Raw genomic sequence first — 16,313 nt, 5'->3', positions numbered from 1 at the left:
TGGAAGATACCTTTTGTCACCCTAACACACAAGTCTCCCCCATCCCTTTCCACTCGGGGTGAGAAATCAAGAACATAGGTTGACAGCCTATCAGGAAAGCTTGTCTGCTAGTAATTTGCTACTCTACCCTTTTAGTTTGACTGGTGGTGATGGGAGGTGTCCTTAGCAAGCTTCTCATCAGGGTTCCAGCATTTTCTGTTCATTCGTAGCTGCATCTAAACTCGTTGGAGGCACTCTTGAAAGTGAATCATTACAAATACATTACAAGTGAACCATGTACACTAGACATCCCAAACTTAGGGTCCTACCACTTAGCAAGCTGCTGCGGCTGGTTTGAAACATGATTTGAAGAATAGAGATAGTGAGGAACTCAATCCTCTATAGCAATTAGAGGTTCTTTCCTGTGAGAGACTGTGTTAGTCAACTTCTCATTGTTATGACAAAGTACTGGAGGGGAACAAATTATAAGGTGGTAGACACTGACATGGTGGGGTTGGTTAGTTTGTTGCCTTGGGAGCTGTGGGGGGTGAATATCATTGAGGGTAACTTATGATAGAGCAAAATCTACTTACCTCATGGTGCTTGTGAAGCAAAGAGAGGACAGAGCCAGGGTCCCAATATCTTCTTTCATAGTGTTCCCAGGAATATAACTTCAGTCTCCCAGTGTCAACAACTGAAAGAAGTCACTGCTTCCAAAGAGTGCCACAATCTGGGGGCCAAGGCTTTGGGTACAGAAGCCCTTGAGAAGCAAACATTGCAAGTGTTAGCTTCTTTCCTTGGAAATTTTAAACATAATAAAGTACACACACACACAATGAACTGAATCAGAAGTATTATTCTATTTCTTTCTGCACAGAAGAGGTCCATGAAAAAACAATTAAAGGTATAAAGAATGGATTCAATATTTCCTGGGAGCCGGTATCTGGAGACGCGATAGGCTATGTTGTGGACTGGTGTGCACATTCTCAGACCCAACGCTGTGATTTACAGTGGAAGAACGTAGGTCCCAATATCACAAGCACCATCATCACCTCAGGTGAGAGCTGTCTGCACTCCTCCTTGCCTAGCCCTCTTGCAGGAAGTCTAACACAGACTTCAGTTCTGACCTACAGATATTTTGTGTCAGGCTAGTGATTTTGAAGTGACAAGTCCAGCGAGGTTGCTTGGAGATCAGACTTTCTGGGGATGGATTATGGCCTTTGGACTTAAAAATCTACTGTAGCAGAGTATGTAAATGTAGTCCCATAGTATAGATTTTAATAAATGTCTCCTCTAAATTAGAGGGACATCTGGACCGCTTGCAGAAAGCTTTTGCAGATGGAGAGAACAACAAAAACTTGGAAATTTAGGGCATAGAGTTGATGGAAACAGAATCAGCTTTCAGTCTCAATGAACTTTTAGGCATGAACACTCCCCTCCTGCAGTGAATCTACAACTTGACAATGCCTTCTGGTTTAGAGAGGTCAAGGGGGCTCAAGGGAGTGCTTTAAGTAGGACATACAGGCTAAAGGACTGATTTGGGAATCATCTAGCTCCAGAAAGGGATGGAGACCCCTGCAGATTCAGGGGCCTGAGAGCACAGATGAGGGGCCTGAGAGCATAGGTGAGGCGGGATGAGGGTCCTGGCTCCAGAGTACATGCCACTTTCCACTGACTGGAGACAGCACAATGTTTGCAATACAGAAAGCTCCAAGGCCTAGCAGAAGGAAGGACACACTAGAGGGAAGAGTGGAAAGATCTTGAGAGAGAAACTACCGGGGGATGCTTGCTCCCCGTTCATCCTTTCCTGCTCAGCTCAAATGATGTCATTGCATCGTCCTAAAAACCTTTGGCTTCTCTTCTCTAGACGCTTTTGAGCCAGGGGTCCGTTACAACTTCAGAATTTTTGAAAGATCTGTGGAAGAGAGTGTTCGGTTAGTAGAGAAACAAAGAGGATACACCCAGGAATTGGGTAAGTAGAAGGCACTTGGCACAACTCAGGAAGGCTTGTGCTGCACCATAGTTTTGTGTTTAGAAAGATTGCATTCCCATACTTAATTTTATGGTTCCATTAACTTAAAAACAATTTGCATTACGTTTTTAAAGTCATATAAATGAAACATCTTCACTATAGGATATGTATAAATTATTGCATGAAAGAGGATGAAATCTTTGCTAATTTTAACACCCAAAGGGCAATGTCCAGCAACTATTGCAGTTACCCACTTCTCCATAGCGTTAAACTCTTAAATAAAAACGAGATGTTCAACGAAGTTCTTTGACTTCTTTCTTGATTAATGCCACAAAATATTATTTAACCACTGTGCTACTTCTGTGATAAAAAAGGAGCCCCTCTGCATGTGCCAAGCCACCTATTGTTGGACAATTTAGAATGAGTGCAATGATTTTCTTTCAGAAACTGAAAAATATATCTTCAGGTATCTTGTAGCTCTAAGTTGTACATCTCTCTTTTGCTGTCCACTCTCTTGTTCTGATCTGAATTATTTTCAATTTAGCTAACTCTTTATCTTTATCCATAATTGTGTGTGTGTGTGTGTGTGTGTGTGTGTGTGTGTGTGTGTGTGTGTGTGTGTTTCATCAAGTAGCATGTACCATGCTTTTTGAGTCTGTCTCTCACTGGCCTGGAGCTCACCAAGTAGGCTATGCTGACTGGCCAGTGAACCCCAGAAATCTCTCTCTCTCTCTCTCTCTCTCTCTCTCTCTCTCTCTCTCTGTCTCTCTCTCTCTGTCTCTCTCTCTCTCTCTCTGTCTCTCTCTCTGTCTCTCTCTCTGTCTCTCTCTCTCTCTCTCTCTCTCTCTCTCTCTCTCTCTCTCTCTCTCTCTCTCTCTCCACTCCACATACACTGTGCTTTCAAGAAAAGCACCACCACTCTCAGCTTTTTGGCATGTGTTCTGAAGACAAGATTCAGGCTCTCATGCTTAGAAAGCAAGACCTTACCAAGCAAGCTATCATCTATGCCTACGATGACGGTGTTCCATGGACTCCAAGACATAGAATCCTTGGGTCAAAGGGTTTCAGCTTCAAAAAAATATCCTCATTTCTTTTCGAATTGTCAGGAAATTGCCTCCTGTAAACATTTATCCCTGTCTCAGCACCAGAATGGGATGCTAGCTCTTCCCAATGGAGTGTTTGTCATTAGGGTCACTGGACTCTGGAAGCAGGCTCCTGGTTATCTTACCAATCAGACTGACTCTAACATTCTTCCTTTAGAAAAGCTGATCCAGTATTCATGGTGGACAGAGGGGACAGGAAGGGGCGTGTCACTTGTGAATGCATCTCTGTGTGCAGACCTGCACAAATGTGTGTGCTGGGGTGGGGGAAGGATTTCCCGGGTACATTCCCGGCATGTTTCATAACACACATCGCCCTGTTCTGGGGACAGAATTCTCCAAATCCCCCTCTCGTATCTTTAAACATATCTTGCCTTCTCTGTCCCTCCCTCTTCATGCCTGTCAATTCTCTAGTTCACAAAGTGCTGTTGGGACTTCAAGGACAGGGCCAAGTCTAAGATGGACCTTTTATTTTTCACTTTTCCCCCTGTGGCTTTTGCACAAATTACTTAATCAATGTATGTCTTCATTTATGAAAGGCTTATATGAGAACTCAGAACTGTGTGTTGGTACACAATATCCAGGGAAAGAGATCAAAGCCCTTACCTTGACAGGCGCTCGGCGTCCAGAGCTGCCTGTGACGTGTGGTTAGTTTGCATAAGTGTTGTGAGACCATTCCCAAACCATGACTTGTTCTTGCTTTATCTTCCTTCCCTAGCTCCGTCGGTGAATCCAGGAGTGACGATTCATAACTTGACCCCAAACTCCTTCAGTCTAAAATGGCAGGATTATGCCAGCGACTTCCAGTCTGGCTTTATAAAAGGGTACCTCGTATATTTGAAATCCAAGGAGCTGCAGTGCAACCCAAACTGGGAGAGGACTGTTCTGTCAGGTGATGCTCACCCTCTCGGCTGTTTGCTTAGACTCAAAAGACCTCCTCACAGCTTGGGAGTCATGAAAGCGAGGCTGAGCTAGGGGAAAGTTTAGAAAAGGCCAGAAAAGACAGGGCCAGGCTGGGGACCAGGCTGAGCTCTTCCCGTGCCGTTGTATAACCAATAGCAAAACGAAAAGGGCTGTGAGCGGAGGGAGAGGAATTTGAATTCAGTTCAAAACTGATGTGGGCCTGACCATCAGCCCCTACAGAAATCCTTCCATTTAGAAAACCTGCTTGCTCTCCCACTTCATCAGAAGGTCTTAGACTTACTTTTACATATAAAGGTATATGTTTGTGGTGCTGAGGACCAAATACACAGCCTCCGACATACTATGAGCACGAAGTCTGTCTGTAAGCCACATCTCTGGCACCCGCTTATTTCCCTGTGTGTGCTTATTATGGCGGCAGAAGTCTCTACCTGTGTTATTGGCACTCCCTGCTTAGTGGATATTTTGTTTATTGTGGCACACCTTGAAAGCTGTGAAACTATTATTTGATTTGAGGTTGCCTCAAGGATGCTGATGGTACTGAGGCAGCTGGGGCATCAATGCTTGGCTCCCACACAAGCTCTCTGCCACACTCTTTCCTTTCTTTCTTAATAAGTCATGGAGCTGTGCATCCCAGGCTGGCCTGAACTCATTATGTAGCTAAAGATGGCCTCGAGCTTCAGCTCTTCCCACTGGGATTACACGCATGTGACATCATGTCCAGGGTCTGTCGTGTTGGGAATTAGGCCCACGGCCTGTGCATGCTAGGCGAGCATTCTGCTAACTGGCCACAAGCAGGCCTCTGCCGTACCCTGAATATGATTTTCTTGACAACGTTGCTTTTCAATCACAGATAAGTCAGTGCTCTGTAAATATGACGTCGATGACCCAGAGACAAAGACACTCACTGTGGAAAACCTTCGGCCAGAGTCCCTCTATGAGTTTCTCGTCACTCCATATACCAGCGCTGGCCAGGGACCCAATGAAACATACACAAAGGTCACGACTCCAGATGTACGCTGTGAGTTTCTCCAAAGCAAACGTTTCCCTCAAAGCAAAATTTGAGTTCCTAGACTTTCGACAGATCAGGACACTTCAATAATGTCTTCTCCCTTTCCCCAGCCCCCACTTCTTTTTCTCCCTTCCACACATAAATGTTATTCAGAATCCCGTTCCAGACCCCAGGTTGAATCGGCAGTTACCTGACCTATGAACTAGAGACTTCTTGTCTTTCTCACTGATACTCGGTGTCTGTCTCTGGGAGTCAGTCTCTGGGTGACTTGAAAGTCACAGCACAGTTTAGAGTTGGCACCAGAAGAGCTCCCATCTTCTCACTCTAGCAGGCCGTGGATGATGGTGGGTAGCTTCCTGCCTCAGGAGGGCTAGGCTGACGAAACCTCAGAGACACTCAGTTTTGAAAAAGCAAGAGGCTTAAGCTGCAAGTTCCCGGCTTCCTCCGTGCAGCATCCATTCGCTGAAATCTCAGCTGTTGGGAGTTAGGGTGCTAGTCCTGGGGTGCCATAGTGGGTGTCACAGATGCATACAGCTGCAACAGCAGGTGTTAGCGATGACTGAAACATTGTCTGATGCCGCCGAGTCGATGTCCAGGGTTCAAGTCACATTAAGATTTGAGTCAGAGGTTTTGATTATTTGAGCATGCTTGTCACTTTAAGTCATTTCACTGGATGCAGCGGGTGTGTTTGAGATGGGGTGTCACATAGCCCAGGCTACATTGCTAAGGATGAACTTGAACTCATGGTCTTCCTTCCTCCACCTTCCCCATGCTGGCACAGCAGGCATGCATTCCCACGACCAACTCTGTATTTTTTCTTCCACATTTTGACTTTGTTCTGTGTGAGCGTGCACATACACATACACAAAAGGATGATTTCATATTTTCAAGATTTCATTAATCTTGGTGGTAATGATGTTATTGATAAGAAAGTATTTCAGTTATTCACTACTTCCCTGACAGACACTTTTGTTGCTGGAATTTCCAACCCCAATAAGCCCATATAAAAACCACACTATCCAGTTATTATGAGCTATACACCTAAATTAGGCAGATCTAGCACTGTGCTCACTTCCCGGCTATGAGACACTTTGCTACTTGTGGTTTCTCCTGGCTATGTGGTTCTGCTCCATTATGGCTTCCTCCTCCTCCTCTCCCTCCTCCTCCTCCTCCTCTTCCTCCTCCTCCTTCCCCTGCTCCCCCTCCCCCTCCTCCTCCTCCCCCTCCTCCTCCTCCCCCTCCTCCTCCTCCCCCTCCTCCTCCTCCCCCTCCTCCCCCTCCCCCTCCTCCTCCCCCTCCTCTTCTTCCTCTCCTTCCCCTTCTTCCCCTCCCTCCTCCTCCTCTTCCTCTCCCTCCCCTTCCTCCTCTCCCTCCTTCTCCTCTCCCTTCTTCTCCTCCTCCTCCTTCTCCTCCTTCTCATTCTCCTTCTCCTCTTTTATCCTCTCCTTCCCTTCTGGTTTTCCTCTCTCCACCTACCCCTACTCTCAAACAACCTCCCATCCCACCTTTCCCCTTCACAGCCTAATCACAGACTCTAGCCTTTATTGACCAGTTAAAATGGGGAGAAGGTTCACAAGGGATCACCTGTGTTGGGGCAGCCCCTCTTGAGGAAGCAGAATTAACATCAGAACACAAACAGCCTCAGGACAACCCACAACACACTTTGTACACTTAAAATAGAATGTTATAGGACTCTGTTAACTCCGTCCATGCCCTGCTGACTAGGAATAAGAAATGCTTGCATTTGCTAGAAGGCGTGGTTAAATGAAACCAAACAAAAGGATCCAAAATGCAATGCGACATGCCAAAGCGTGTAGACATTTTGCTGCCAATAGCGGGAGTTCTTAACAACAGGCCCCTTTCTTTGTGAGTTGGTACTTTTTCTTTGAACAGAGACTGGCTTAGTGAATAGAGACCGTGAGGCCGAGAGGTCGGCGAGCCCGTTCAGAGGTCTCTCAGGTGCTCACCCTCATGATCGTCCCTGCCTCTGCTTTCTGCACAGTTGGACCTGTGTTTCCATGGAATTTAACTAGCACACTGGGGCCAGGTGGTTCCCCACCTAATGATGCTCAACTTAGGACTCCTTTGCATTGCTGGGGTGTAAAAGCAGGACACGCTCAGAAGAAGATGCTCTTTGCAGTGTGATCTTTTCCCAGGCTGGTGGAATGCAGGCTGGTGTGGCCCAAGCCACAGCTCCAACAGCCAGGCCATTGTCAGAGAAGTCTGCAGCAGCGTGCAGCAGCTGCTGTGAAGCCGGGCTGTTGGCGGGCTGGGTGTGGGGGATGTATTTTCCTGCAGCGCTTAGAACTTAACAGTTTGTCAGGATGTAGTCCCTTGCCAGCCAAGGGCCACCTGGGGTTAACTTTTCAGCAGCAGGTTATACTCCGAAAGTTTGTTTTCAAAACTCACCTGACGGTTGTTGAAGTCAAACAGATGGAAAAACAAAACAAAACTCAATGTTGGCAAAGATGGAGGAAAACTGGAACTCTTAAACCTTGAGTATAGGTAGGAAAAAGGTGACACAAAAGTAACGTAGGGAAACTGGTAGTTTCGGTGTCTCCTAAAGAAAGTGTGTGCTTGGTGTGGGGCTTAGACCCTCAGTCCTTGATATACAGCTTAAAGAAATGTCTGCATATGGGCGTACACTCATAGACACCGCAAACACCTACAGACAAGCATTAAAATACCCACATCTGTACAATTCCTGAGGCTCACAAGCATCCATCCCCTGAGAAGGATAAACAGCTCTGCTGTGGTCACACAGTGGAGTGTCATAAAGTGATGAAAACAACGTTCCTGCAGTTATAAACTAGTATGGTGACACTTTCAAGTGCAAGAAGGAGTGAAGGGAGGCAGGGAGGAGTTCTGCTGTGAGGTTGATGTCAGAGTGCAGGAAGAGACGGCCACCACACTCCGAAAGGGTCAGCCTGTGGTGTGCTTGGGAATGCACAGTGTCTGGGGTCCCCGGGTAATGCTGCTCTTGACCTGTACACAGGTTAGATGGATGTGTCAAGGAAGTAGGAAATCCACTGAGCTGTATGCAATCTCTGTCTCTCTCCATCTTCCTCTTTCTCTCTCTCTCCCACACACACAGGTTGAATATGCTAAATTTGAAAGTCCCAATGCCAAACCAAAACATTCTGAGGGCTTTCATGCCACAGCGGAAGATTCAACTTCTGGCTGTGTATAAAGGGCTTAGACCCTTTAGGCCCTTTGTGCCCTTTAGGCACTCACTGCATAAAATGATCTCCAGTCTATATAAAGCAGATGAATCTGGTATGAATTTTGTAATTAGACTCTCTTCATACATCTCACCACGAATAGGCAAATATTCCCCAAATCAAAATAATGTGAACTCCTAAACCTCTGGCTTCCAGGAGTTTCTGGTAATGGGTACCCACCCTCAATTTCAGTAGAGTATGTAAATCCATATTTTTACCAAATTTTAAAACTGGTCATAGCACTTGAAGGTCTTGAGAGCAACTATTCTCACCACACAGCCTCTGCCCAGGGAAGGCTCCCTTACGGAACTACCCAACACCCAGCTGGGGAGCCAAACAAGGCGGTGTTTGTTTGTTCATTTGTTTGTTTGTTTTCTAGTCTAGGCTGGCACTGGGTGAGAGTAGGGAGAGTAAGTTCAAACAAACTGATTGAACAGGACCGTATGTTCATCACACTGTCCTCGGAGCCCTCCTAGTCATTTGCCCAGGACGTTCCTTACACACAAGCTAAGTGATTGATTAGTTGAACTACTATCTAAAAAATAGTAGTGTTCCAATATCAACCAACCAGACCCCTTCTCTTGCTGGGGGCTCCCAGGGGACTAAACCACCATCCCATGAGTACACAGGGATGGACCCATGATATCAGCTGCTATGTAGAAGAGGATGGCCTTGTCGGGCATCAGTGGGAGGAAAGCCCCTTGGTCCTGCCAAGGGTGGATGCCCCAGTGTAGGGGAATGTCAGGGCGGGGAGGTGGGAGGGAATGGGAGCATCCTCATAGAAGCAGGGGGTGGGTAGGATAGCAAGTTTCTGGAGGGGAAACCAGGAAATGGGATAACATTTACTTAACACGTAAATAAAAAATGCAATTAAAAATAGTAGTGTTTGACACATTTGAGAAATAAAGCAGAATTATTAAAGGAGGTTAAGGTACACGAGGGTAAAGGAATTAAGACAAGGTTTGTCTCCTTCTCCAGCCTACAGTCCACTAGTCACATGTACCCTGAGACAGTGACCCAACTTGGTTAAAATATTATGATTTATGTGATTTTTTTTGTAACTCTATTGTATAATTCCTGAGTGTGAACTTTATAGGGGGACAATGCTGTACAATACCAGAGGCCAGATATTCCCATACCTAGCCAACTGTTAATATATGACAAGCAACCTTAGAATCTCAGTGACAAACAGGTATTTGTCTTCTAGTCAGAGACTCCATGTCAACACGGCTTGCTGACTGGGCCACACTGACCTCTCCACACTCATCATATGGTGTGTGAAAGAAGACAGTGACTATGCAAGCATATTTGAAGCCCCTCCTTAGACTATAGCTATGACCTGTTGATCATCATACTGACCAAAATAAGGCATATGGTTAAGCCCCAAGGCAAGAGGCAGGAAAATACTCCCACCTGCTACAGACACAGGGTGGGGTCTTAGTTTGCTGTGAAGAGACACCGTGACCAAGACAACCCTTATAAAGGCAAACATTTAATTGGGGCTGGCTTACAGTTTCAGAGGTTCAGTTCATTATCGTCATAGTGGGAAACAAGACATCATGCGGGCAGACCTGGTTCTAGACACAGTGACACACTTTCTCCAACAAGGCGACACCTATTCCAACAAGGCCACTTCCCATGGACCAAGCATATTTAAAGCACCTCAGGTAGGGAGTGAGAGACTGGGCGTTCATGGTGTTTTCTATCAGACTTAATGAGTTTGAACTGTGGAGTGTTTGTTGACTCACAGCAAAGGGCTCCCTGCATTGGTTGGTGTCTCAGATGGCCCCTGTTGGCTTTGAACTCCTGCTACTTCTGCTTTACCTCCTGCGTGTTAAGAGTGCTGCAGGTATGCACCACCATACCTAGCCTTTTTGGTCTTCTCTCTTCTAGTTAGGCAAGACTCAGATTGAATTTTCCCTATAAGTTCCACCCGGTCGAATTTCTCTAAATCTAATAAATAAGAACTATTCATGTGTGAGAAGTGATTTTTCTTTTTTAGAATTAAAATCATTTAAAAGAAATCTCATAGTGAGTCTTGGATAAGTACACATAGTTGAGGATCAGTAAACATGGAAAATTCTTCACCCCCATAATCTTTTCTTCCATTAAGGAGACTAATGCATACATGAAAAAGATTCCTTTCTCTTTTCTTCTTTAGCCCACATGCTGCTGCAGATCATATTACCCATGACCCTCGGCGTCTTCCTCAGCATCATTGTGTGTTACTGGAAAAGTCAGTGGTAAGTGGAGAGGAAGCCATTAGTCAAGAGCTAGAAACAGCCCCTAAGACAGGAGTGATATGGAATAATATGGGGGATGGAATGAAAAGATCAAAGATATGTAGGTGAGCACAGGATATCTAGTTGACAGGTTTGCCTTCTGGGTCAGTAGAGAGGGAAAAGCAGACCCATTTCTGAGGATACTTGAGGGTTCACTCTTACCGGCCCCATCAGTCTTGTTTTTACTATTCTTCAGGGTGAAGGAGAAGTGCTATCCTGACATTCCCAATCCATACAAGAGCAGCATCCTATCACTCATAAAATCCAAGGTAAATGTGGGGGTGTTCTATGTGTACAATGCCCATGAAGGACTAATCTAGCCAGGCATGGTGGCTCATGCCTGAGGTCCCTACCTATGTGAGCGCAAGTCCAGTCTGGTCTATAAAGTTAGTTCTAAGACTATGCAGTGAGACTCTGTTTCAAAAATCTGAAAGTGTGCCTGCATGCATGTGTGTGTGCGTGGATGCATGCATGCGTGTGAAAAGAATGCATCTTGGTTTGGGGCTTTATTGATTAAGCATTCTCATACCTCTTCAGGAAAAGATAAGAAATTAGAAGTACAAACACAGCGGTGAAGCAGGCTGGACTAGGGTACAGCTCAGTGGCAGAATGGCTTTGCCTAGCATGAGTGAAGCCCTGGTTTTGATCCCAGCGCAGATCAAATATAATTGCATCTTACTCGTTGTGGGCTACCAGACAAGTCAGTGGTGAGAAAGGAAGGCTTCATCCACCTGGGAGTCAGACACGAACTCCTAAGACAGAAAATGACTGGTTCTGTCTTGGCGAGTCATCGGACTTTTGTCACAACCTTCAAGCTAACGTATGGCCAGGAAGGAGTGTGAAACTCTCAGTGCACACACACACTGTACACACGATACACACACGCTGTATACACGATACACACACGCCGTATACACGATACACACACACTGTATACACGACACACTTGGATATTCCCTCTTGTGCTTTTATCTTGCATATGCTTGATTCCTTTGCAGAAGAATCCTCACTTAATAATGAATGTCAAAGACTGCATTCCAGATGTCCTTGAAGTTATAAACAAAGCAGAAGGCAGCAAGACACAGTGTGTAGGCTCTGGGAAACTTCACACTGAAGATGTACCCACTAAGCCTCCATTGGTGCCAACAGAAAAGGATTCCTCTGGCCCCATGCCCTTCGTCTTCCTTGAGAATTTTACTTACGATCAGTCAGCTTTTGATTCTGGTTCTCATGGCTTCATTCCAGGACCCCTAAAAAACACACCGCACCAACTCGGACTATTGGCTCCGCCTAACAAGTTACAGAATGTATTAGAAAACGATTACATGAAGTCCCTGGTCGAAAGTCCAACTGAAGAAACTAGTTTGATTTATGTGTCCCAGCTGGCTTCACCTATATGCGGAGACAAGGACAGTCTTGTCACGAACCCACCCATGCCAGTGCACGGTTCAGAGTATAAAAAGCAAATGGCACTTCCAGGGAGCCTCACATCAGCTTCTCTGAAGGAGAACAACTTGACTTCTTAGGCCAAGGTGAACAGTAAACACCAAGCTGCACCAATGCACTTCACACACTACAGGCACTTTGGGGGATGTAGCTGGCACCATACAAACACCACGTGCCCTGGCCTTTGGCCCTGGGGTGCTCATTATCCGCACCACTACAGACTGGCAGACTGAAGACCAGAACTTTACAATGTGGTCTCCATTCACCCCGAAGGGTTCCTTAGAACTGGCAGGATCCTGGAGCATGCTGACCTTATTAGTCAGGCTCGCCCTGATTGTAGTACCCCTGAGCTTGCCCTAAGGTAGACGCCAGTCATTTCACAGAGCCCACCTACTCAGAACTGCACAACACGGCTCTGGTCCTGGGATTTTGGTTTGCAGTGAGAAGAAAACATCTTCATGTAAACTTGACCTCACGCTTAATAGTTTAAGGGTGAAAACAAGTGGATCAGATGTGTGATGAATGCCACAAGAGACTGATTGCTTTTATTGTATAGATTTATCACATTTAATGGAGAGGTTACAAACTAGACTTTGGCCATACCTTGAAATGAGAACTTGTAGTCACTGATAAAGTACAAAGAACTCTCTTCGTGTCTACACTAAACCTAACCAGAGATGTAGAAATGGAGAGGAGGCTCTTCACAGGTCTCCCACTGTCTAGCTTATGGCAGTAAACCAGGAGAGCAAAGAGCTCCACGCTTACTGTCCAGGTGACTCTACCCTGTTCAACAGACTTCATTCTTCTTTAGTTGTTGACTACCTCAGAAGAGAAGAAAAGGACATTTCACAGAGTGATGCCTTTTACACATAATATACCCCCCCCCCACACACACGCTGTAACTAGAGGACCCACTTCACAAACTAACCTCTGCTCTTTGGACGCTCGGTTGTCTGGTTCACGAGAATTCCGTCTCACATTCCTCTTGTGCTAAAATACAAAAGCCCTAGTACCAGGTGCAATTTAGCTAGAACTTTAAATGTAGAAGTCAGTTGTGTTGGCTCCGAATTCATGTCTTTTGACAAAATACACTTGGTCCTATCTACGGGTTCCACATCCAGACTCAACCAACCTCAGAAAGAAGATATTCAGGAAAAATAGCCTGTACTAAACTCATGTATTTTTCTTGTTATTCCTTAAGGTATTAATAATTTCCACAGCATTTACACGCATCAGGCATTGTGGCACAGTATGAAGAACACCCACTATATTACAATGCTATTTTTAGGTAAGGCTTGAATTCCTGCAGATCTTGGCGCTCCTTTAATTAACTCCTGGAAAGTGCCATAAAGGAATGACTATATGGAATGGCTGAACACATACATTGGTTCCCTCTTCTTAACGCTTGTCACATTGCAGAACAAGGTGGAAAGGTATTCTTTTTTCTTGTTGTTAGCTAAGCCTAATAGGAATGATGACTTTGTGCACATGTGTGGCTGTTAAGTGCATGTGGCCACAGAACATATAGTAATAGTAACCATGAATGTTCTACACAAGCTGTCCAATCTTCTCTTTACAGAATAGAAGCCTTTGTTAGAAAACATGGCTAAACCCAACCCAGGACCAGGCAGTATCTTGAATAGTCTAGGTGGGAGAAGACTTTGCTCAGTATTGTTTATGTTTTCCTGTCACTGGATTTCTCACCAGAAATGTTAATGACATTTATTTGTGATGTTTTTCATTTCAATTTTGTTTAAAAAACAATCCACAAAACATTAGTTATGTTTTTGCTGTTTCAATAAAGTCCAAATTAAAACATGTCACGATCACATTCTTTTAATTTCCTTAACAGAATATGAATTCAACAATTGAATATAGCCAAAAACATCACCTCACAAACTTAACATGTAAATTGACCCCTTCAACCTAAAGAAGGCCTGTTCAGCACACATGTGTTCAGAAGCATATCACGCTCAAGTTTTTTTCCTCTCCTCTTATGGTCCACTTCTTGTGTTTGTGTTACAGTCCTCACCCCATCAGCAACAGGAGTAATAGACTTTGAGACCAAAGGTTATTTTAGTCTCTGGCTTATCTCATATAACACAATGATCTCTAATTTCACCCATTTCCCTACAAGTGTCACACAATTTAGAGCTGAATAAAATCCAATGTGAACATGTTCCAATTTCTTTATCCATCTGTTGATGGCTCTTTAGGCTAGTTCCCTAGCTAGCCATTGTAAACAGAGTAGTGATAAACACAGATATGCAACCATTTCTATGCTATGCTGATTTAAGTATCTGCTGGGTAGGTGTACATGCAGAAATGGTATAGTTGGGTGTATGTGCAGTTTTAGGAACCAGCACACTGACATCCATTGTGGCTGTAGCTGTCTACACTGCAAAGGGGTTCCTCTACGTCACATCCTCATCAACACGTTCTTTCTCCATAGCAGGAATCTCCTTGACCCGGCATCCCAAAGCTCCTAATTTGCCCTGTACTGACGGCTAAAGTTGTACACTTTTTTGGATTTTTTCCACTTTTAAAAATGTCCACTCAGCCCATTAATTTAATCTTCTGAAGTTCCTTATATATTCTAGGTATCAATCCTTAAAGACTCCATGAGAAAATTATTAGATATGACAAACACATTCAGCAAGTTACAGGATACACATCTTCAATCTCAATGTATGTAAAGTTAGTTTGTAGAAGGAAGCAGCCATCTTTGAAAGTGACAACTACTGAAATAAAGGGATGAATCAGAGAAAGATCTGACAGAATGAGTCAGATAGGATATGTCCGACTCTCACGACAGGAAAGAGAGGTGACTTCAGAGTAGTGGAAAAGATGGGGAGGAAGCAGTTTTACAGGGACAGTGTTACAGGGACAGGTTGCAGGTGAAGACAGGAGCCAGAAGATTAGAAAACACTGCTAGAGTTAGAGGCAAAGCAGAGCAATTCAGTCAGACACTGAGAGAAGTCAGTTTGAATCAGTCGGCTTGGGAAGTCTGAGCCTGAAGAGCTGACTTGAGTTTGCCAGCCAGAGTTCAGAAAGAACTTGAAAGGGTGAGCTTATTCAGCAGTAAGCCTCCGAGACAAATATATCTGGCAAATACATTACAGTTACACATTAGAAAAATGGAAATACTGCCATGGGCCTGGATTAGTAGAATGCTGCAAAAACAAACGACTGTTAGTATGATTACGCATCCAATGGAACTTCTATAAAAATTCAAATTGCATTCTTCATAGAACCAGATGAAATAATCTTCAAATTGACACAGAAGTACAAAAGACCCTGAATAACCAAAAGCAATTCTTAGCACAAAGAGCAAATGCTGAAGACATTGTAATACCTGACCATAAATTATTATATCCTCCAGGTCATAAAAACAAAACCATATAAAATGGGTTCAAAAAGAGACACATAGATTAACGGCATACAGCACAAGACTCAGAAACAGACCCAGATACGACCACCTAACACTTGACAGAGGTGCAGAAATACACATGAAAAAGAGCTAGGAGAACTGAAATTTCCCATCCTTGTGGTTGAAATTACATCCAATTTCTTTCAACCCAGTTTTCTGTACAAAAATCAGATGGATCAGACTGTGGTGTAGACCTGAAACTACTAGAAAGAAACATCAACAAAAACACTTTTAAGATATGGGCATAGGCAAGCACTTTCTGAAAAGGGCTTTTATCAGCACATGAGACAACGTTGACAACCAATAGGTGGGACTACATGAATTAAATGCTCCTGCACAGCAAACAATCAGCGAAATAAAGAGCCTATGGACTGTAAGATAAGGTTCCTGCAAGTCACAGGCATAGCCTAGTCAGGATCCAAGTTCATCAAAAGAGTCTTAGAGAGATAGAAAGATGTACACACTTGACTTTGGACACTATGTGCACAGACGTCCCTGTATGGTCAGACCGCATGTGTCAGCCTCATGGTTGATCTCATTTACAAAGTATGTATTTATAAGGAGACTAAGTTGAATTAGATTAAAGGTCACACCAATGAACTCTGTTGACTAAGCTGGCTTTGTCTCAAAAGCTTAGAAAACACTGAAGTATTTCTAAAACCCCAAAGGGTAAAACAGAGATGAAGTCTTCAGAATCAGTCATCAAACAAGACCGTGAGTTCTCTAAGTGTATGAAGTTGGCCTAGTGCTCCGAATAAGCACTAAGAAAACCACAAAGCTTTGAAATAGTTCATGTTCATTAAAAATGTTAGCACAGTGGTTTGAGTATTTTTAACAATTTGTGTATGTTTGACTCCACCTGTGCCTGTGTACCTGTGTGCTGGATGCCTATGGAGACCAGAAGAGGAAACTACATTACAGATGGATAGAAACCACAAGGTGGGTGCTGG

General features: G+C 44.3%; 1 protein-coding gene across 16 annotated transcripts in view; it reads left to right on the top strand.

The window, feature by feature from the left end:
* Osmr (oncostatin M receptor) overlaps nucleotides 1–16,313 on the top strand; it is a 64,583-nt gene that overhangs the window by 40,495 nt on the left and 7,775 nt on the right. For 7 of the 16 annotated variants that reach the window (XM_087621751.1, XM_087621728.1, XM_087621732.1 and 4 more), the window contains 7 exons: nucleotides 857–1,036; nucleotides 1,847–1,951; nucleotides 3,770–3,943; nucleotides 4,826–4,993; nucleotides 10,367–10,448; nucleotides 10,684–10,756; nucleotides 11,486–13,751. In XM_087621751.1, coding sequence (XP_087477877.1) covers nucleotides 857–1,036; nucleotides 1,847–1,951; nucleotides 3,770–3,943; nucleotides 4,826–4,993; nucleotides 10,367–10,448; nucleotides 10,684–10,756; nucleotides 11,486–12,013 — 1,310 coding nt within the window. In that variant the 3' untranslated portion in view covers nucleotides 12,014–13,751. 16 annotated transcript variants of the gene reach the window in all.

Source organism: Rattus norvegicus, chromosome 2 (genome assembly GCF_021556685.1).
Source record: "Rattus norvegicus strain SHRSP/BbbUtx chromosome 2, alternate assembly SHRSP_T2T, whole genome shotgun sequence".
In the NCBI taxonomy this organism is placed as follows: Eukaryota; Metazoa; Chordata; class Mammalia; order Rodentia; family Muridae; genus Rattus; species Rattus norvegicus.
Note: the sequence above shows the minus strand (reverse complement) of the source record. Positions and strands in the feature narration are given on the sequence as shown.